Here is an 18801-nt window from a genome sequence, read left to right as displayed (position 1 = left end):
AAGCCTCCTTTTCCCCGTCAGTAAATGGGGATAAGAACCAGGGCAAGATTTCAGAGCTGGTGTGAACCTTCAGTGTCAGGGCCTGTCCTAAGCAGAGCTCTGTGCCTCTGGGGTCGCTCTCCCTTCCCAAAGATCCGCTAAACACTAGTGGAAGCAATGCTGCTGAACTCCTCCTGCGGACTCACTCTCGGTGCCCGCGTCCCAGCCGTTCTTGCGGATGGAGTCGCAGTCGGAGCGGCAGGGGGACACGGCGGGCAGGTTGGGGGCCACGCTGCACACGACCACGCCCCGCCGGGCCGTCAGGATGCGCGGGGACTCCGGGTGGAAGGTGGTCATCTCCTGGGGCTCGCCGCCCAGCCCGTCCCCGAGCTTGTCCAGGTTGCTCCTGGAGTCGCCCTGGAAGCACGGGGTGTAGGCCATGGGGCGCACTGGCACCTGCGGGGGCCCGGCCTCCTGGTACGCGTGGCGGCCGTCCCCGGCGCGCAGGCTCCGGAAGGGCACGCCGTTGCTCTTGCGGAGCAGGGCGGCCGTGGCGGGGTCCTGCACCAGCGTGATGTTGTTGCGGGAGTAGCTCTTGCGGAAGACCTTCTTGCGGAAGACGACGAAGAGGACGATGAGGGCGACGATGACCAGGAGCACCGCGGCGATGCCGATCAGCTCCTCCCTGCCCACGTAGGCGTGCCCAGCCTGGATGTTGGGCACCACCACCGGCCGCAGCCCGCAGTACTGGCCCACGTAGCCCGGCGTGCAGTTGCACACGAAGGAGCCGAACACGTTGACGCAGGCGCCGCCGTTCTCACACTCCTCCCGCTCGCACTCGTTGACGTCCTCCTCACACCTTTGCGACAGAAGACAAAAGCCCCCCCCTGAAACAGCAGGGCCGGCGGGCGTCCGCTCTTACACGGACATCTTTCAGAAAGGTAGAAAGCCCGTGGAGGGTCCCCTGAAGCAAGACAGAAATGACGTGATGCAGGGTACATGGGAGATGCGTGGGCTCTATGTGCCCACCCAGGACCCCGTCCTCATCATGTGGACTTCCTACCAACCAGCCAGCGCCATCCCTCCCGCATTCTGAACCTCCCTGGCTGGGTGGGGAGGAGAGGGCTGTCCTGGGAGAGAAGAGATGGCATGGAAAAAGAAACCAGAGATGCTGTTGAAGACATACTGGTCTTCAAATGCTTGGGGCCAGATGGATCTCAGAATGCAAAATTTTGCAATTTTAGAAATGACATACACCACGTGTCTTTCATATTATGTAAAGTACCCACCCCATCCTACAAACTGGCATAGGACCTATCACCAAATATACCAGTGTTTCTACAGTGAAACATATGGATAGTCACACTAAATGAGGGAAATAAAGACTAGAATAGCCTCGGCATGATTTGCTTGGTTTTGCCAGCAAATGTTTGCCACGATTATATTCTCAATCTTTTTATTTCTTAGAGCTTTGGGGATTGTAGAATTGCAGATAAAGAGCTGTGAACCTAGACACCCTATACAGAGTTTCCCAGGAGGAGAAAGTTTTTGATTCTGACATTTCCCTCTAATGAACACAGTAATTTTTGGTCTCTCTGGGAAGCAAGGGTAATGGGGCACATGTAAGCGGTGGGTGGAGGGATACATAGCAATGTTTATATTCCAGATTCTATGCTTAGGTTTTTAAAATTTATTTTTATTTATTTTATGTGGGATCTAGCTAACTCACCAGAGATGGAACCTGGGGCCCCTGCATGGGGAGCGTGGTCTCTCAGTCACTGGACCACCAGGGAAGTCCCTGTGTTTCTATTAAAGGCTAATGCTAACTCAGATTACCAGGGGGATAAATGATTAAAGCATTCTAATGAAAAATAAATCAACTTTATTCTCTTTAAAGCAATCCATGACTTGTTTTGAGTATAGTTAAAACAGGCAAATGTAAGTCTTCCTCTGAGTTTAACGTTATTTAAGAATATAGTCTTTCCTCTTCCTTGTCCTCCACTTCTGCAGTTGTTCCGACATATTCATTTTAAAAGGTCTGATCACGTATATCTTTGGTAATCCACCTTTTAAAATGTAGTCAAACGTCCCTAATGTGAACAGATTGAGGCCAGGTCAGCTGGAAATTAGTCAGAATCACAGAGTATTTAAAAATAAATGCAGCTTTATTACTTTAAATTACATCCAACGATTCAAAGTCAGCTAAGTATTTCCTGGTAAAGTCCTCAGGAGATTTGCTTTAATGAATACATAAGACTGATCTGTAATTAGAATATCACTTTGCTTGAGATTACATATATATATATATATATATATATATATATATATATATATATATATACACACACTTCTAAAACCATCAAGGATGGTTAAAGTGGTGTTTTACTCAGAACTGAAAACATTCCCTTTCCATTTGGCTAACCCTTTAATTTCCCTCATTCTTGGGGGAATAAAAGATTTTCAAAGGAAAGGTAAGTCTTTAGTTTCTCAGGATGATCATAAAACCCTAGGCAGTAGAGTCCAGTTGATGAGTTCTGGGGAAATGCATAGCATATCTGTCTCAGAATTATACTGGAAACATTAGGGTCATAGATGACTTTCTTTAAAAGAACTGTTTTCCAGATTATATAACACATAGTAATTATATAACTTTTTGAAAATATAGAGAGGAATAAAGTAAAAATGTAATTTACCCTTAACCCCACTCCACAGAGATAATCCCTGATAACATTTTAGCCATTGTTAAGCATTCTTCATGTACAGGTATTAACCCTTTGCCCATCCTATCAGTAGTGGATATTTTACCCCAGTTAGTTTTGTTTTCTTAGCAAGAAGAGGCAGTGTAAAAAAAGACTAACTGCACAATCGCACTTACGTGACTCCAGTGAGCCCAGCTTTGCAATTGCAGATGAAAGTGTTTCCTATGGGGTCGCAGGAGCCTCCATTCCGGCAGGGGTTTGGGAAGCAGGCTGTGATCTCAGATTCACAGTTTCTTCCGGTGAATTGGGAGAGACAAGTACACTGGTAACCTGGAGAAACAGAGGAGCTCGTGAGCCACGGACACTGCTGCCGCTCAGCGTGCACAGACTCTGCCGAAACGTGGCCTCCTGAGTCCTCTGCACAGGGTCCAAATTCCAAAGATCATTAGCAGGTTGGTTATTTTGAACTTGGAACACATCTTGCCACAAAAATGCCACGTAATGGTTTGTAGCTCGTGCTAGCCCACAAATATGCATCTAATTAACCACAGACATGAATGATAGTAAGAATGGTAAAAAGATACCCAGGGAGCAGATCCCAGGAACAGAGATCAGGATGCGAAGGAAGATGCTTTCACCACACTGCGACTGTCAAGACAGGATGTCTCTACGTCGGAGTTTACCTGGGTACCGTGCTCATGTCATTAGATGTCTTCCACGGCAGCTTCCTGAGAAGGGGTGTGCATGAGGTCAAGTGAGACCTCACACGGCTGAACATATTTTTACTCCATCATTACACTTTTTTTTTTTTGACAATTAAGTTACGTATGGCATTCTAAGCAATTCCCTCTGTATTACTTTTGAGAAATCCAGAGTCATTTTGGTTCGTGAAGGCTGTGTGTGACATGGTCTCTTTTCCTCTAGGAACAGTTTGGAGGGAGGGCCCTCTCTTGCTCCCAGTCCTCTGAGCTTTCACAGTGAGGCACACTTTCGTGGGGGTTTGCTTCACCCAGTCCTGGGTACTCAGGAGCTGTAATGGCAACAACTTTGGGAAGTTGTCTTTATTTCATTGATGATTTCCTCGCCTTCATTTTCTCCGTTCTATCTTTATGGAAGTTTTATGGTTTGGATGTCAGGTCATTTGGATTTTCTTTAATTTTATTTTTCTCTCTTTTATTACACCTCTGTGGGGTTTTGCCTTACTTTCTGAGTTTATCATCTTTTGAAACTTTTATTGACATTTTTATATATGCTGAATTTTTCCAAAGGCTCTTACTTTGTTCACTGAGCTTTTATTTTCTTAAAACACATAACATCCAGCTCCTGTTTTGTGGTTGTAATATCTTCTCTTATTTCTCTAAAGATATTAATAATATGTTAATGCAGCACTCTCCCTGTATAGTTTCTTCCAAGTTGCTTCTGTCTGTTTCTGTGGTTTGGTCTCTGTGAAGGCAGACTTCCTATGTCCAGTTGACTAAGCTCCAGTGCCCAGTTACTGATCAAACACTAGTCTGGATATTGCTTTGAAGGTATCTGTGGATGTGATTAACATTTACAATGAGTTGGCTTTAAGTAGAACAGACTGGGCTTCCCAGGTGGCACTAGTGGTAAAGAACCACTTGCCAATGCAGAAAACATAATGAGATGTGGGTTCGGCTTCAGGGTGGTGAAGATCCCCTGGAGGAGAGCATAGCAACCCACTCCAGTATTCTTGCCTGGACAATCCCATGGACAGAGGAGCCTGGTGGGCTGTAGTCTATAGGGTCGCAAAGAGTCAGACATGACCGAAGCAACTTAGAATGCATGCACAAAGCAGATTATCTTATATAGTGTGGGTTCAGTTCAATTGTTGCTCAGTTGTGTCCAACTCTTTGCAACCCCAAGGACTGCAGCATGCCAGGCCTCCCTGACTATCACCAACTCCCGGAGTTTACTCAAACTCATGTCCATTGAGTTGGTGCTGCCATCCAGCCATCTCATCCTCAATCATCCCCTTCTCCTCCTGCCTTCAGTCTTGCCCAGCATCAGGGTCTTTTCCAATGAGTCAGCTCTTTGCATCAGGTGGCCAAAGTATTGGAGTTTCAGTTTCAACAATAGTCCTTCCAATGAACACCAAGGACTGATCTCCTTCAGGATGGACTGGTTGGGTCTCCTTGCAGTCCAAGGGACTCTCAAGAGTCTTCTCCAACACCACAGTTCAAAAGCATCAATTCTTCAGTGCTCAGCTTTCTTTATAGTCCAACTCTCACATCCATACATGACTATTGGAAAAATAATGTGGGTGAATCTTACCTATTCAAAAGAAAGCCTTAAGAAGAAGGAATTCTGCCTCAAGACTGCAACACAGAAATCTTGGCTGAATTTCCAGCTCTGAGATTTCAGATCAAAGACTGAAAATAAACTCTTCATGAATTTCTAGCCTGCTGTCCTGCCCGATAAATTTCAGACTTGCCAGTCCCACAATCCTGTGAGCAAATTTCTTAAAAATCACTCAGTCTCTCTCTCTCTCTGTTTCTCTCCCTCCATACCTGTCTATAATCTATCCATCAATCATCTATCTATCCATTCCTTTATCATAGTTTCTGTTTCTCTGGGGAACCTTAAGGCAGTCCCTATCTTCCAAATGAGAGGATTTCCTTCCTTGTCTGATAATCCTGACTTATCAGTTCATACTGAAGAATGCAGAGGAAGAAAACTAGAAATCTCACAGGAAGCTCTAAGAACATCAGTGGGGCTTGTCAACTATGATACTGTGTCAGTATCCTTGGGTGGGTCAATTTCCACAGTAATGACCCTTATCTCCTGTTCAGAGGGAGGGTGAAGACCTGGTTTCTAACACATGGGTGATTGGGCAGTAGTAGAAGAAGTGTGTAGACCTCAGCATGCAATGAGCACATCATATTTACTGTAGTCCACAAATAACCATCCTCCCTGTTATTAGAAGGACTCTTGGGTTAATCTCCCAGTGGTCAGTGATTGATATTGGGATATTGTAGACTGATCTCTGCAGGTGTAAGATAATTAAAAATCTGTAGATTGAAATAGTGTATGCTCTCTGTACTGACTCGACACTCCAGAGAACTCTCACGTACAGAAGGACATCATGACTGTGTGTGGGTGCTCACAGATTTGGAGAAAGACATCTTCGGGAGGCAAGTGGAAGAGGCAGGAGAGACATCTCCACATTCACAGAAGAAGGAACCTGTGTAGCCCCAGCCTCCCTGACACTAAGAATCACAGAGAACCAGAGATTGAAGCTCAGAGAGAGACACGAGACTCTTGAATGCAACACCAGTGAAACATCAGAGAACTAATTTATAAAGAAAGACCACTGTTGATGCAAGCTGTGTCCAAAAGGAGCCAGCCTGAAGTCTGTGGGCAGGATGCTTACTTCAAATTATGCTGCTGACTTGGGGTAATTTTTTTTTCCAGTTTGGGAAATTGTTCACCTAAATGGAAGTGGGGATTGTTGAAAGCAGTTGTAACTGGGGAAAAAATGCTTCTTTATGTCACCTGGCTAGTCTTTGGTGAGGGTGGCATGCCGTTTAGAGGGAGGATGACTTGTGAGAAGGAACTCAGTTCCTTTTTAGACTAAAGGGAGGGGCGGGAGAACCAGGAATCTGCAAAGCACAGCGATGATGAGGATGGGGAGGGCGGTCAGGAGGGGAATCTAAGGCAAGAGGGGTCAGCCCAGGTAAGACTCCTCCTCTCCAGCTCCTATTTGACAAGCTTTTGTTTGTTTCTCAAACTATAGCAGAAGTAAGCCGAGTTGAGGGAGGGGCAAGGAGGGACTGTCTGAAAATAAGGGGCATTTGACTCACTATCATGGAAACTGGATTCTAAGGAGGGTCCTGGGTTTGATTTCTTTGATTTGGCGTCTCTGACCTTGGGCAATCAGAATTTAAAGTGAGGCCCGCCCTCCAGGGCACCGTTGTACTCCCACACATTTCCTCCTGCTTTTTTTTTTTTTTTAGAGCTACTTGATGCTGCCACCAGCCTGACTGGTTAACCTACTCACTGCCACTGCGTGTCTAAGCCATCAGCAGTGGTGCGCTGGAGCTGGCTCATCTAAGGTTGGGGGTACTGACTTTCAGTGTTCAGGAAGTTGGCAGACAGTTATTAAATCACTGGTAGCCTGATGCCAGCCAGGCAGGGAATAGTTACACACAGAAATCAGCAAAGACTGCAGATCAGGGCTTTTATTTTTAGAGAACTGGTTTACCAGCACAGCTGGGGATAGAGATACAAAGGCAGAAAAATACCACCTACGAGCACAGAGATCACTACAAATCCTGCACAAGGAGAAGCCCTGTTCTATATCTGAGAAAATTAGATGTCTGTTTTGAAGGTGATGATGATGATGGTAGCTAACACTCAGTGACAGTTATTATGGACCAGGGACAGTTGGTTTTGAACTGTGGTGCTGGAGAAGACGCTTGAGAATCCTCGGACAGTAAGGAGATGAAACCAGTTAATCTTAAAGGAAATCAACCCTGAATGTCCATTGGAAGGACTGGTGCTGAAGCTGAAGCTCCAATACTTTGGCCACCTGATGTGAAGAGCCAACTCATTGGGAAAGACCCTGATGCTGGGAAAGATTGAAGGCAGGAGGAGAAGAGGGGGGCAGAGGATGAGATGGTTGGATGGCATCAGAAGCTCAATGGATGTGAGTTTGAGCAAACCCTGGGAGCTAGTGAAGGACAGGGAAGCCTGGCGTGCTGCAGTCCATGGGGTCGCAAAGAGTCAAACATGACTGAATGACTGATCAACACCAACAAAGGAGAGTTCTAAGCACTTTACTTGTGTTAACTCATGTAGGTCTCAAAACAAGCCTACGATAAAGGGACTATTGTTATTATTCCAATTTTATAGATGGGGTACAGAGAAGTAGATTATGTAGCCATGGAACTAGAGTGGACTTGAACACCAGCGGTCTGGCTCCAGAGTCTGAGTTGTTCAGTTTTCTCCTGAACTGCATGTTTAAGAATCACACTTCATTGTATGCTCTAACTGGATTTCTCTGTTTATTAAAGAGAGAAGCAAACTCTCCAGGATCTGCTCTCCTAATCTCAAACCCATGGGACAAGAGAGGCAGAGAGCCCTTTGCAAGACATCTTGCTTTTGTGAGTGTTAGTCACTCAGTCATGCCGGATTCGTTGTGACCCTGTGGACTGTAGCCCACCAGGCTCCTCTGTCCATGAGATTTTCCCATCAAGAATACTGGAGTGGGTAGTCAGTCCCTTCTCCAGGGGATCTGATTGACCCAGGGATGGAACCTGGGTCTTCTGCCTTGCAGGCAGATTCTTTACCATCTGAGTCACCAGGGAAGATTTCAGAATTTTAAATTTGGAGAGATTTTTACATTAATATGCTGAAAGGGAAAGGCAATTGGATTTTAAAAAGTAGTCAGGTTTTTTTAAATGAAAGAAAAGTTATATTTGCTATTAAGCCTTTGCAAAAGTGGCTTGTTAATAAAATTAACTCATTCTAACAAAGTATTATTTATGATCTCATTATCATGGCCTGAGCCCTATTATTATTAATAATAATTTTATAACATCAGCAAGTCTGCCACAATGATATTAAGTGATATCATGTTTTAGTGACTTAAAACCACTTTGTCATTCTGTGAAGGATCACAGTAATTCCATGAAAGAAAATAAGAGGCTCCATTAACACCTTAATTCCCTGGGAGTGTTGGAGAGATGGGTGGCTTGTTCAAGTATGTACAGCTAGTAAGTGATGGATTTGAACTTGAATCCAGACTTTCAGATTCTCAGATATTTCTGCAAGACTGTATTGGCATTGGGACTTGTCAGTAAGCCAGAACTCGCCACTTACTAGGCTCCCCTCAACTCTCAAGGGAGCCAAGGAGATGCAGGGAGATGGACAGCATCAGGCGCCCTTCAGGGAGCCAAATAATCATAACAAAGATAACAGCATATTAAAGCTTCTGCTTTTCCAAAGCATTATCATATATTGATATAAAATACAAATAGAGGGAAGAGAATTCAAAAGATGGCCAGGCATTATTTAATCACAAATAATATTTTAACACTTTTGTGTACATAAAAGAAAAAATTCAGAGGATAATCTCAAAGTTTTATTCAAAAGGGTGCATTCTTTTTTCTTGGGTTGGAAAATATCAGATAAGGAAACTATTAGCAAGAACAACAGCTTCTTACATGCTAGGAAAAATGTAAAGAGCTTTCCTTGCATTATCTCACTTAATACTTGATAAGAACCCTATGCTGAAAGTACTGTTATTTTAAAAAATGGGAACTGAATATTACATAGGATTATTTGCCCAAAGTTACGTAGTCAACAAGTGGGAGATGCCACTTTATACCACTCTCCAGATTAAAAAAGATAATTGAGTCTGTTTCTGGTTTGTAAGTAAATTCATTTGTATCATTTCTTTTTTAGATTCCACATATAAAAGAATGAGCTTCTGGTTGTAAGTGGGAGGGATGGGATGAAGGGATAGGCAGGGAGTTTAGGAGGGGCATGTACTCTGCTGTATTTAAAATAGATAAACAACAAGGGGCTTCCCAGGTGTTGCTAGTGGTAAAGAACCCACCTCCCAATGCAGGAGACGTAAGAGGTGTGGGTCTGATCTCTGGATCAGGAGGATCCCCTGGAGAAGAAAACAGCAACCCACTCCAGTATTCTTGCCCGGGAAATCCCATGGACAGAGGAGCCTGGTAGGTGACGGTCCATGGGGTCGCAAAGAGTTGGACACGACCGAGCAACTAAATAACAACAACAAGAACCAACAAAGATCTACTGCTGCAGAGCACGTGGACCTCTGCCCAGTGCTATGTGGCGGCCTGAACTGTAGGGGTGTGGGGGAGAATGGATACGTGTGTGTGTACGGCTGAGTCTCCCTGCTGTTCACCTGAAACTATCGCATTGTTTGTTAATCGGCTACACGTCAGCACAAAATAAAAAATTTAAAAAAAAAAGATAATTGTCCTGCTAGCACTGAGATACACGTGAAAAAAAAGAACCAACAGTTATCACCTGGCTAATCCTTATGAAACGAGAAGTGTATTTTAAAGTCTTCCCTCAAAGCTATGCTCTTGCTTGCAATGCTAGTTACAGCTGATGCAGATGATTTTGAAATCTGCACCCACAAAAACTTAAAATGCCCTCTCCTCTCCTTGCTCAGAGAAGAACATGGCAAAACCTATTACATGCAATACATAGAAATGAGCAATTATAGAGTCAATTTGGACCATGTAGGCAAATAATCAAGATCATTTCTATCTTACTCCTTTGACTTAGTAGTTGTTTTCCGACCTGATTCATCCAAGTGATGACTTCCACCTCCTGCCCCGCTCGCTTGGTGGAGGTGAGCATTATCCTGATTGGGTTTTGCTTCCTTGATAAGGAAACATCTGCCTTCTGCACAAAGAGGGAAATAACGGCAAACATGCAACTAGCACTTGGGATCTGAAGGCAGCATCGACCGCTACGCTTGCTCAGTTACGGACTCCATTTAGATACTCCAGGAACTTTACGATTTGGGGAGAGACCTGTGATGTGGGTACACATCGAAGTTCTGGCTGTTTCCCATCAGCTGAGCTGCCTGACCTCTAGGAACCTCCCTGTTTTTATCTGATAATTAAGCCTCACTCATACCCACTCACAGAGGATAATGAGGTTTCTGGATTCATCAACCACAATGCAGCCCACAAACATTAGGTGCTTTATTGTTATAATTACTGTAATTAGAATGGATTCAGAAATCAGCTTCATTTCTCTTGCTCATAAATCAAACAATGGAAAGCCATGAGTTTTTGTTTTTTTTAAACTCTGACTTGTAGGCAGTATCTGGAGAAGGGAATGGCTACCCACTCCAGTATTCTTGCCTGGAGAATCCCATGGACAGAGGAGCCTGGCAGGCTACAGTCCATGGGGTCACAAAGAGTCAGACATGACTGAAGTGACTTAACAGGCACATAGGCTATTTATTGGAAAATATTGAAACTTCTGTCCATGTGAGTCTCAGGGAGCTTGAGAAAATTGCTGACCATATTGTCACGTGGGATGCCACTCAAAAGTGGAGTGAGCTTAACTGTGGCTCACGGCCTCTGTCACTACTTCACCCCCTCAACTTGAAGTCACTCAGAGTTTCCTCTTTCACCAAGCAGGGCCCATGCACTATCTTCAGACCTCATGAGATGAAAACTTTTGAAAGGGAGCTCTCCAGCTTTCCCAAAGAAAGCTGGCTCACAATTCCCACACTGTACATTGGGCTGAGCCTCTAATACTTTCCTTGAGGATCCAGAAACACTTACTGTGTTAACAACATTAAACACACTGTAACATTTCACTTTCTAGCATGTTCTTTTGTGTCTGCACAAAATTTGACTGCTTTAGGGTTTTGAGTTTTTCTATTAGGATCAATAAAATATTATTAATGCTATTACCATGAGGTTTTTCTAAAATAATCCCCAGAAAGTTAATTCAGTATTTAGAAGAAAGACACCCAGAAAAAAAACCCAAAACTTTTTCCCCTCATAAGCTTCAAATCTTAGTCAAATTTGTCCACAGTATACTATCTGGGAGTCTGGCTTTTTTGTCCCCCAGTGCTAAGCGGGCCAGTGGGCTGAGCACACACAGGAAACCTGTCCAATTCCTTTAAGCCACACACAAAGGGAGGGAGGCCGCATAAGTGGACCCGTTGGTCACAGAGACAGCAATAGGACCCTAGAACTTAACACAGAGCCTCGCACAAGTCAGGCAATTAATTAGAGTGTGGTAGACTGAATTAATCTAGACACTTACAAGTTAGGGACTGAAAATATCACCCAAAGTAGCACAGGTCACTCTGTAACTAAAGATGCTTCTATGCCCAGCTATTTACAACATCTGGGAACTTGCTGCCTCGTGCACGTTGCTTAGAGGGGGAAGGTACACACTATTACTTTTATCTTTGAAAGGGAGCTCAGGGTGACCCCAAACTTCTGAGGAACAAAGTTCAATCTTTAGACTAAAGCAATTATTACAAAATGCAGGCTGTGCATCTGACATTCAATTTCTGAATGTCCTATGTTTCCTGGAATCCACTGATTCACATTCTGGCAAATACAGAATTTATTGGGATTCTCAAATGTCAGTGGATCTCAAGTTCAGAATTGCATAGACTTTGGAGGCTTGTTATAAACAGAGATGCCTGAATTCTACTCTTGCAGATTCTGAGATTCTGATTTGTAGGTTTGGGTCTTTTCCTTTCTCCAAACTTTTCACTGATAATTTTATTTTATTTTATTTTAATTTTTGAGTGGTAAGTTCAGGAATTTGCAAAATATAACTCAGTGACCTAGCAGAAGGTTCCTCTGATGTGGACAGAGAATGACCGGGGCAAGTCAACAGATTTTCCTTTCTCCTTAACAAATAAGAGACTCTTCTAGAACAAGGTCTCATTTTAATCAGGTTCTCAGGTGATGCAGAGGCACCTTGGAGTTTCAGAAATACTATATACAACACACAAAACCAGAATAGAACTTGTATTTTTGGGGGGTGCTTTCAGGGCAGTTCGGAGACAGCATATCACCAAGGGATCTTGTTAAAAACACAGATTCTGACTTATTCTCAGATGCCGCATTTTTAACATTTCCAGTGATGCTGCCGCTGCTGGTGCCTAGAACACACTTTGAGCAACAAAGTTTAAGAGCATAGGCTGGGGGCAGGGGGCAGGAGTTCCACAAACCTGCATCAAGTCCTGGCTTCCTGACCTTACTAGCTATGTGACGGTGGGCTGGTTACTTGACCTGTCTTGTCTGTTTCTTTATCAGAAAAATGGGAGTTGAGGGGAGCAAAGAATAGCACTGATACATATACAGATGTGAGAGTTGGATCATAAAGAAGGCTGAGTGCTGAAGAATTGATGCTTTTGAACTGTGGTGTTGGAGAAGACTCTTGAGAGCCCCTTGGACTTCAAGGAGATCCAACCAGTCCATCCTAAAGGAAGTCAGTCCTGAATATTCATTGGAAGGACTGATGCTGAAACTGAAGCTCCAATGCTTTGGCCACCTGATGCAAAGAGCTGACTCATTGGGAAAGACCCTGATGCTGGGAAAGATTGAAGGCAGGAGGATAAGGTGATGACAGAGATGAGATGGTTGGATGGCATCACCTACTCTATAGGCATGAGTTTGAGCAAACTCAGAGAGATAGTGAAGGACAGGGAAGCCTGGCGTGCTGCAGTCTATGGGGTCCCAAAGAGTCAGACACACTTAGCAACTGAACAACAGCAAGAGTATTAGGGTGAGAACTGTAACTCATCGCAGAAGCACTCACAAGCTGCTTACCACAGCGTCAAGGACATAGTAACAAAGTGACAAGCTAACAAATGGGACTCTATCACTGAAAGTTATCAACTTCTCATTTTAAGATTAGGCTGTAATAACCTAGGAGGGTGGGAAAGGGCGGGAGGTGGGAGAGAGATTAGAGAATAAGGGGACATATGTACACCTATGCTTAATTAAAGTTGATGTATGACAAAAGTCAAATCAACATTTGAAGCAATCATCAATCAATCAAAAATAGATAAATATTAAAAAAAAAAAAAAAAAAAGACTAGTTTTCAGTCTCATGAAAGCCGCCTGAATGACTGCTTCTGGCCTGGCAGTCTCAGCTGCCACACTGCTTTGCCAAATTATAGTTTAGCTCCAACTGTGTCTTCTGGTCATGGGCTTGAGACGAGCAGGATGAGACTCTGAGGACCGAGACCAGCATGTTCAGGCCGTGGGCGCTCCCTGGGCTGCTGCCGACCCATTGGGTCTGGAAGCACAGGGGTCACAGTGGGACTAGGCTAGTTCTTTTTTCACAGCGGTTGCTATTTCCAGCTCATGTTTATGAAATACATATAATTTTAAGGCTTTACCAAGAGAGAGCCTTCCCTCTGTGGTTGATTTTCAGAGTCATAATTACCCTCTTATTACAAGTCAGTGTTCTGGGCTCTGACTCCCCTGGGTTCTCGTGGCCGGCTCATGGGACAGCCAGAGGCATAACAGTGGTCAAATCTGCTGACCACACCGTTCCGAGCTAGCAGACTCAGCAGCCTTGTCAAGGGTTTGACTGGGTTAGGAAGCGGTTCAAGCAGAATCCTGCTTCTCTGAAAGAAATCTGCTTCATGCTCTGGGTTGCCCACTTTTAAAATTCTGAATGCTCTGAACAAGAGTCTGGTGCTAAGAGTGTCACGATTTGAGAGTAGAGGATTACCAGGACAGCCAATGACCAATATCCCCCAGCATCCTCTAAGGTCCAAGAGAATGACTATAGAAACACAGGTGTCATGGAAGTTTAGAGTGACAAGTGACAAGAGTGACAACTCAGGGTTGCAACAACAGCAAGATGCCCAGATAACTATGTTATCAACATTCTCATGTGCAAGGAGTCATTTAAGCACCTTGCTCTACTTTCTGCAGCTCAAATTTCCTCTTTGACTGCTCCTTGCATTCTAGCCTTTGATCTGGGGAAGGAAGACTCTTTCCCTGTGATTAGATACCCTGGTAGCCAGAGGGAATTCTTCCAGGCATGAATATTCTTTCATTAATGACAGTCTCCTTGTTCTTTTTATTTTTTCTCTGTTTCTTTCTTGTTCTTTTTATATCGTCACTCACAACTGAGATGATTTCCCCCTTATTTTAAATAACCTTATAATTAGCCAAATAGTTCACAGATATGAGTTAAAGGCCAAACAGTTGGTTCTGCCTTTTCTTGCTCCCCCCACACCTCCCTACTATTTAGCACCAATTTAGGGCATGCATGCATGCTAAGCCGCTTCAGTCGTGGCCGACTCTGTGTGACTGTATGGACAGCAGCTCACCAGGCTCCTCTGTCCACGGGATTCTCTAGGCAAGAATACTGGAGTGGGTTGCCATCTTCTTCTCCTCAATTTAGGGCAGCAGTCCCCAAACCTTTTTGGTACTCAGGGATGGGTTTGGTGGAAGACAAGTTTTACATGGACCAAGGGTGGTCTGGGGATGATTCAAGCACATTACATTAATTGTGCACGTTATTGCTATTACTATTACATCAGCTTCAGCTCAGATCATCAGACATTAGATCCTGGAGGTTGGGGGCCCCTCATTGAGGGAATTTGCAGATGGGCTATGGGGACCCAGCCAAGAGTCCTCTCATATGAACAGACAGTGGGGTGAGAAAATGGATTCTCTCTCCTCTTTTCTAGAAGCCAAGGCCCCAATCCTGATAGCCAGGCAGCAAATAGGTACCTCCTCAGAAGAGGGCTCTGCGATCCCCATGGAAGCAAGTCCCCTTGGGTTTCCTGGTGGGTCGCCAGGAGCCTGCTGGCCCGGGATCAGCCCTGCTATGCAGTACTGCCCTTTCTGGACCATGCCCGATGGGGCGGGTCCTGAGATAAGGACCACCGGGTTCTCTCAACCACCTCTCGTAAGAGGTAGTAGGTTTGGGAGAAGGGAGATGGAAGTGAGGAAAGATACTTTGTTTTAGGAAAACATGAGCTCCCAGTAGAAAGGAAAGACTTGAGCTGATAAAAGAAACACTTTATTCCCTTGGAGGAAAGAATACCTGCCACAGAATCCCAATCCCAAGTCCAAGTATAGGGGGAAGCTGGGGAGCAATGGACAATGAGGTGTTTGACAGCAGATGCAACCCATGGGCAAAGCTGGGTCCCTGGGGAAAGGAAAGCAGATTCTTCAGACCATGTGAAAATGTATCAATATATGGCAGGTGGGTCCTCAGTCCTGAACTTTGGTTAAGCCAAATGAGCTTTTAAAAACAAAGGAAAACTGCTGTTTCTGATGGAGGTCATAGATATTTAATGAACATACCTGCACTGAAGGCTTATCTCAGGGATTTTTATGGTAATTAGAGAAGTATGAGCCCTGAAGAATTGATGCTTTTAAACTGTGGTGCTGGAGAAGAGTCTTGAGAGTCCCTTGGACTGCAAGGAGATCCAACCAGTCAATCCTAAAGGAAATCAGTCCTTAATATTCATTGGAAGACTGATGTTGAAGTTCCAATACTTTGGGCAGCTGATGCAAATAACTGACTCATTTGAAAAGACCCTGATGCTGGGAAAGATTGAAGATGGGAGGAGAAGGGGGTGACAGAGGATGAGATGGTTGGATGGCATCACCGATTCAATGGACATGAGTTTGAGCAAACTCTGGGAGATAGTGAAGGACAGGGAAGCCTGGCGTGCTGCAGTCCATGGGCTGGCAAAGAGTCAGACATGACTGAGCAACTGAACAGCAACAAAATTAAAATATACACTGAAGAAAAAACAAGCTCCCTTAGTTTTTTTCCGTAACAGTGATTATTATTATTTTCATGCTAACCCATTGTGGAAACCCATAGCTTTGCCAGCAAAACAACATCCTGCCACCGTTAAAAGTATGTTACAATTTGTGGCTGTGGACCCAGTATTTGACATGGAGTGGTGTTCTATTTCAACCCAATTTAATTATATGCTCCCTTTATACATTGTGGATAGCTCACACTAGCAGAATTGTTTTGGCTGGTGAAAAACTGGCCATGACTTGTCATAATAGGCTGGTTTATAGAACCACTGAAGTATAGTTACTGCCCATCATTCGAGAATTATGGCACCATAACAACCCTTTATTTACATATACTGCTGAGACAGTAAAAAAAAGCGAATAGATTTCTTAAATCGAGACGGCAGAAATCTACCCCCAGGGCACGTGGCCCTCGTTGCGGCAGTAACGTATGCAAGCCTAAATAACTTTGGTGACGTCTTTCAGCAGCGCATCATTTCATGGGCAGTTCACAACATTCTAATAATAAAATGGAGTCTAAATTTGGAGTTGGGCTTCACCAACAGTAGATGGTAATGTACACAGCGGAATCTCTGTGTGATTTGTGACGAAGGTTTAAATTTGCTAATCACACTCCCACTGAGAGATTCCACAGAGGGGCTGAAGTGAAGTCAGATGGCAAAGCCTTTAGCCAGGAGAGCCTGACCTAGTTTACTTTAACACAGATCCTGCTTCTGAGTAAAGTCAGGGATTCTTTCATCTTCAGACTCCTAGACTGAGAGTCTTAGCTTTCCCCTCGTACAATAGAAACCCTCTATTAACCCACACCATCCCTGCCTCTCTCCCCCTTTTATTGCCCACCCCATTCTGTCCTCTTCATGATCTCTGGGGAAAATTTCACTGGGGTAAAGCTTCACTGCTCTCGTTGACTGTCTTGATAGTTGATGTAAATTGCCTTCTCCTTGCTCTTTTGGAGTTGCACTTAATACACACATTTTAAAATGCTTCCTCCAAAAAAGCTTCCTCCAAAACATCTCCTCTACACTTCTGTTTCTAGGGTGGCGGATCCACCCTCAGGTGCCCTTTAGTAGAAGCTAAAGTCCCATGTCTGCCTGCGAGGGGGCAGTGCCTGGTCATCACGACTCAGATTGTTACCAGTCTTTCTGCAGTGACATGCAAGTGGTCCAAAGGGGCAGACACTTCAAAGGGCATCCAGTTCCTCCGGGCTGCTGAGACCTGGGAAGGTGTGGAGATGGCGGGGAGCGGGCGCTGGATGGCACCTTCCAGGCCCCTGCAGCTGGTCTGCTGCGCCCTTGGGATTCTGCAAAGCGACCGGTTCCTGTAATTGCCAACTTCCATCAGGGGGTTAAGAGGCTGAGCCAGCAGGGAATCCACCTCTCTGGGAGAGCACTCCCAGATGCTTGAGAGAGCGGTGCGGCAGGTCTGCCTCCCACCCCCATTCCCCCATCCCCCCACCCCCACCCCCGGGGCGGGGCCCAGGGTGCTCACCTCCGGAAGCCAGGCCCGCGCAGGTGCCTCCGTGCTGGCAGGGCCCGCGCTCACAGGCGTCGGGGTAGAGCACGCAGCCCAGCTTCAGCTCGGTCAGGCCTACCACCTCGGCGAAGCTGCTGCGCTTGTTCTGCAGCGGCAGCTCGTTGTCATTCAGCACCACCGAGTCCAGGCAGCCCTGGAAGCCGCTCAGCACCTGCGTGACCCGCGCGTCGGTCAGGCTGCGGATGCTGTCCGCCTGCACCAGGGCCCCGAAGTAGATGGCGCTCTCGGTGCCCAGCGTCTGGAAGTAGAGGGGCGCCCGGCGGCGCTCCACGTAGCTGTCGTCCAGGGCCAGGCTGGTGAAGTTGCGGTTGAGCTCCAGGAAGACGGAGTGCCAGCTTCCGTCGTTGACCGCGCGGCCCGAGATGCCCAGGATGCCGGGGCCGCTGCCGCAGTCCAGCTGAAACCACAGCCTGCCGTCCACGATCTGCGCGGAACCAACACCGGGGTGCTTTTCAACGTGCATCTGGCCATGCGCTCCTGGGCACCCCGTTCCCAACCAGCCTGGGCTTTTGATCCACTCGCAAATCTGCTATGGGTTGATTTTTAATAATCACCCTTTCTCCTCATTATATGCCATGCAGATGCATACCTGAGATTTCACAAATTGTCTTGTAATTAGCAATAGGAGTGCAGGCTCAGAAATCCACACTAATATTTAAGAATGTTCCTACTGTTTCCATCTTCATCTTTTAAAAATTCACCGCAGTTTTCTGTTTAGGGGGGTCCTTTATTCTGTGCGCCCTTCCAAACTACTACCAGCACAGAGTGAGTTCTGTGAACTTATTAATATTCATTTACAAATATGCATTGAACATCTACTGTGTGCCGAGCAGTGTGGCAGGGCCTGTGAGGACCGCTGAGCAGAGTTGTCGCTGCTGGCCTCCTGGGGCTTCTGTTTAAGTGGGGACATGGCCATGAACCAACTAAGCCCAGAAATACATGTATACACCCCAAGAAAGTCTGCGACTGTGCTGTAGGGGGGAGAAGGAGGCCACGTGGATTTCTTACTTCCCAGCTTCATGCATGTGTAAGATTTAAAAACTCTCTTATTAAATGCTAGCCATCTGCTTACAACAGGGTTACAGCAGTTCTTCAGGGTTGCTGTTCATCATTTAGGTTAAGAGCATCTTATAAAGTACTCAGGGCTTAGCCAGTTGCTAGGAACGTATGTATTCACTGCTACATTAAAAATGGAGAACCAACAAGGGCCTCCTACAGCACAGGGCGTTCTGCTGTGTTAGGTGGCAGCCTGGATGGGAGGGGGGCTTGGGGAGACTGGATGGCTGAGTCTCTTC

The 18801-nt window shown here is 45.4% G+C and overlaps 1 protein-coding gene across 7 annotated transcripts in view; it reads right to left on the bottom strand.

Annotated features, from left to right (window-relative positions):
• FAT3 (FAT atypical cadherin 3) overlaps positions 1-18801 on the bottom strand; it is a 761607-nt gene that overhangs the window by 13903 nt on the left and 728903 nt on the right. For all 7 annotated transcript variants that reach the window (XM_043451894.1, XM_043451899.1, XM_043451900.1 and 4 more), the window contains 3 exons: positions 17462-17930; positions 2855-3008; positions 186-838 (listed from right to left, as the gene is read on the bottom strand). In XM_043451894.1, the coding sequence (XP_043307829.1) occupies positions 186-838; positions 2855-3008; positions 17462-17930 (1276 nt within the window). The remainder of the gene's footprint in view (positions 1-185; positions 839-2854; positions 3009-17461; positions 17931-18801) is intronic.

Source organism: Cervus canadensis, chromosome 29 (genome assembly GCF_019320065.1).
Source record: "Cervus canadensis isolate Bull #8, Minnesota chromosome 29, ASM1932006v1, whole genome shotgun sequence".
NCBI classification, from domain to species: domain Eukaryota; kingdom Metazoa; phylum Chordata; class Mammalia; order Artiodactyla; family Cervidae; genus Cervus; species Cervus canadensis.
Note: the sequence above shows the minus strand (reverse complement) of the source record. Positions and strands in the feature narration are given on the sequence as shown.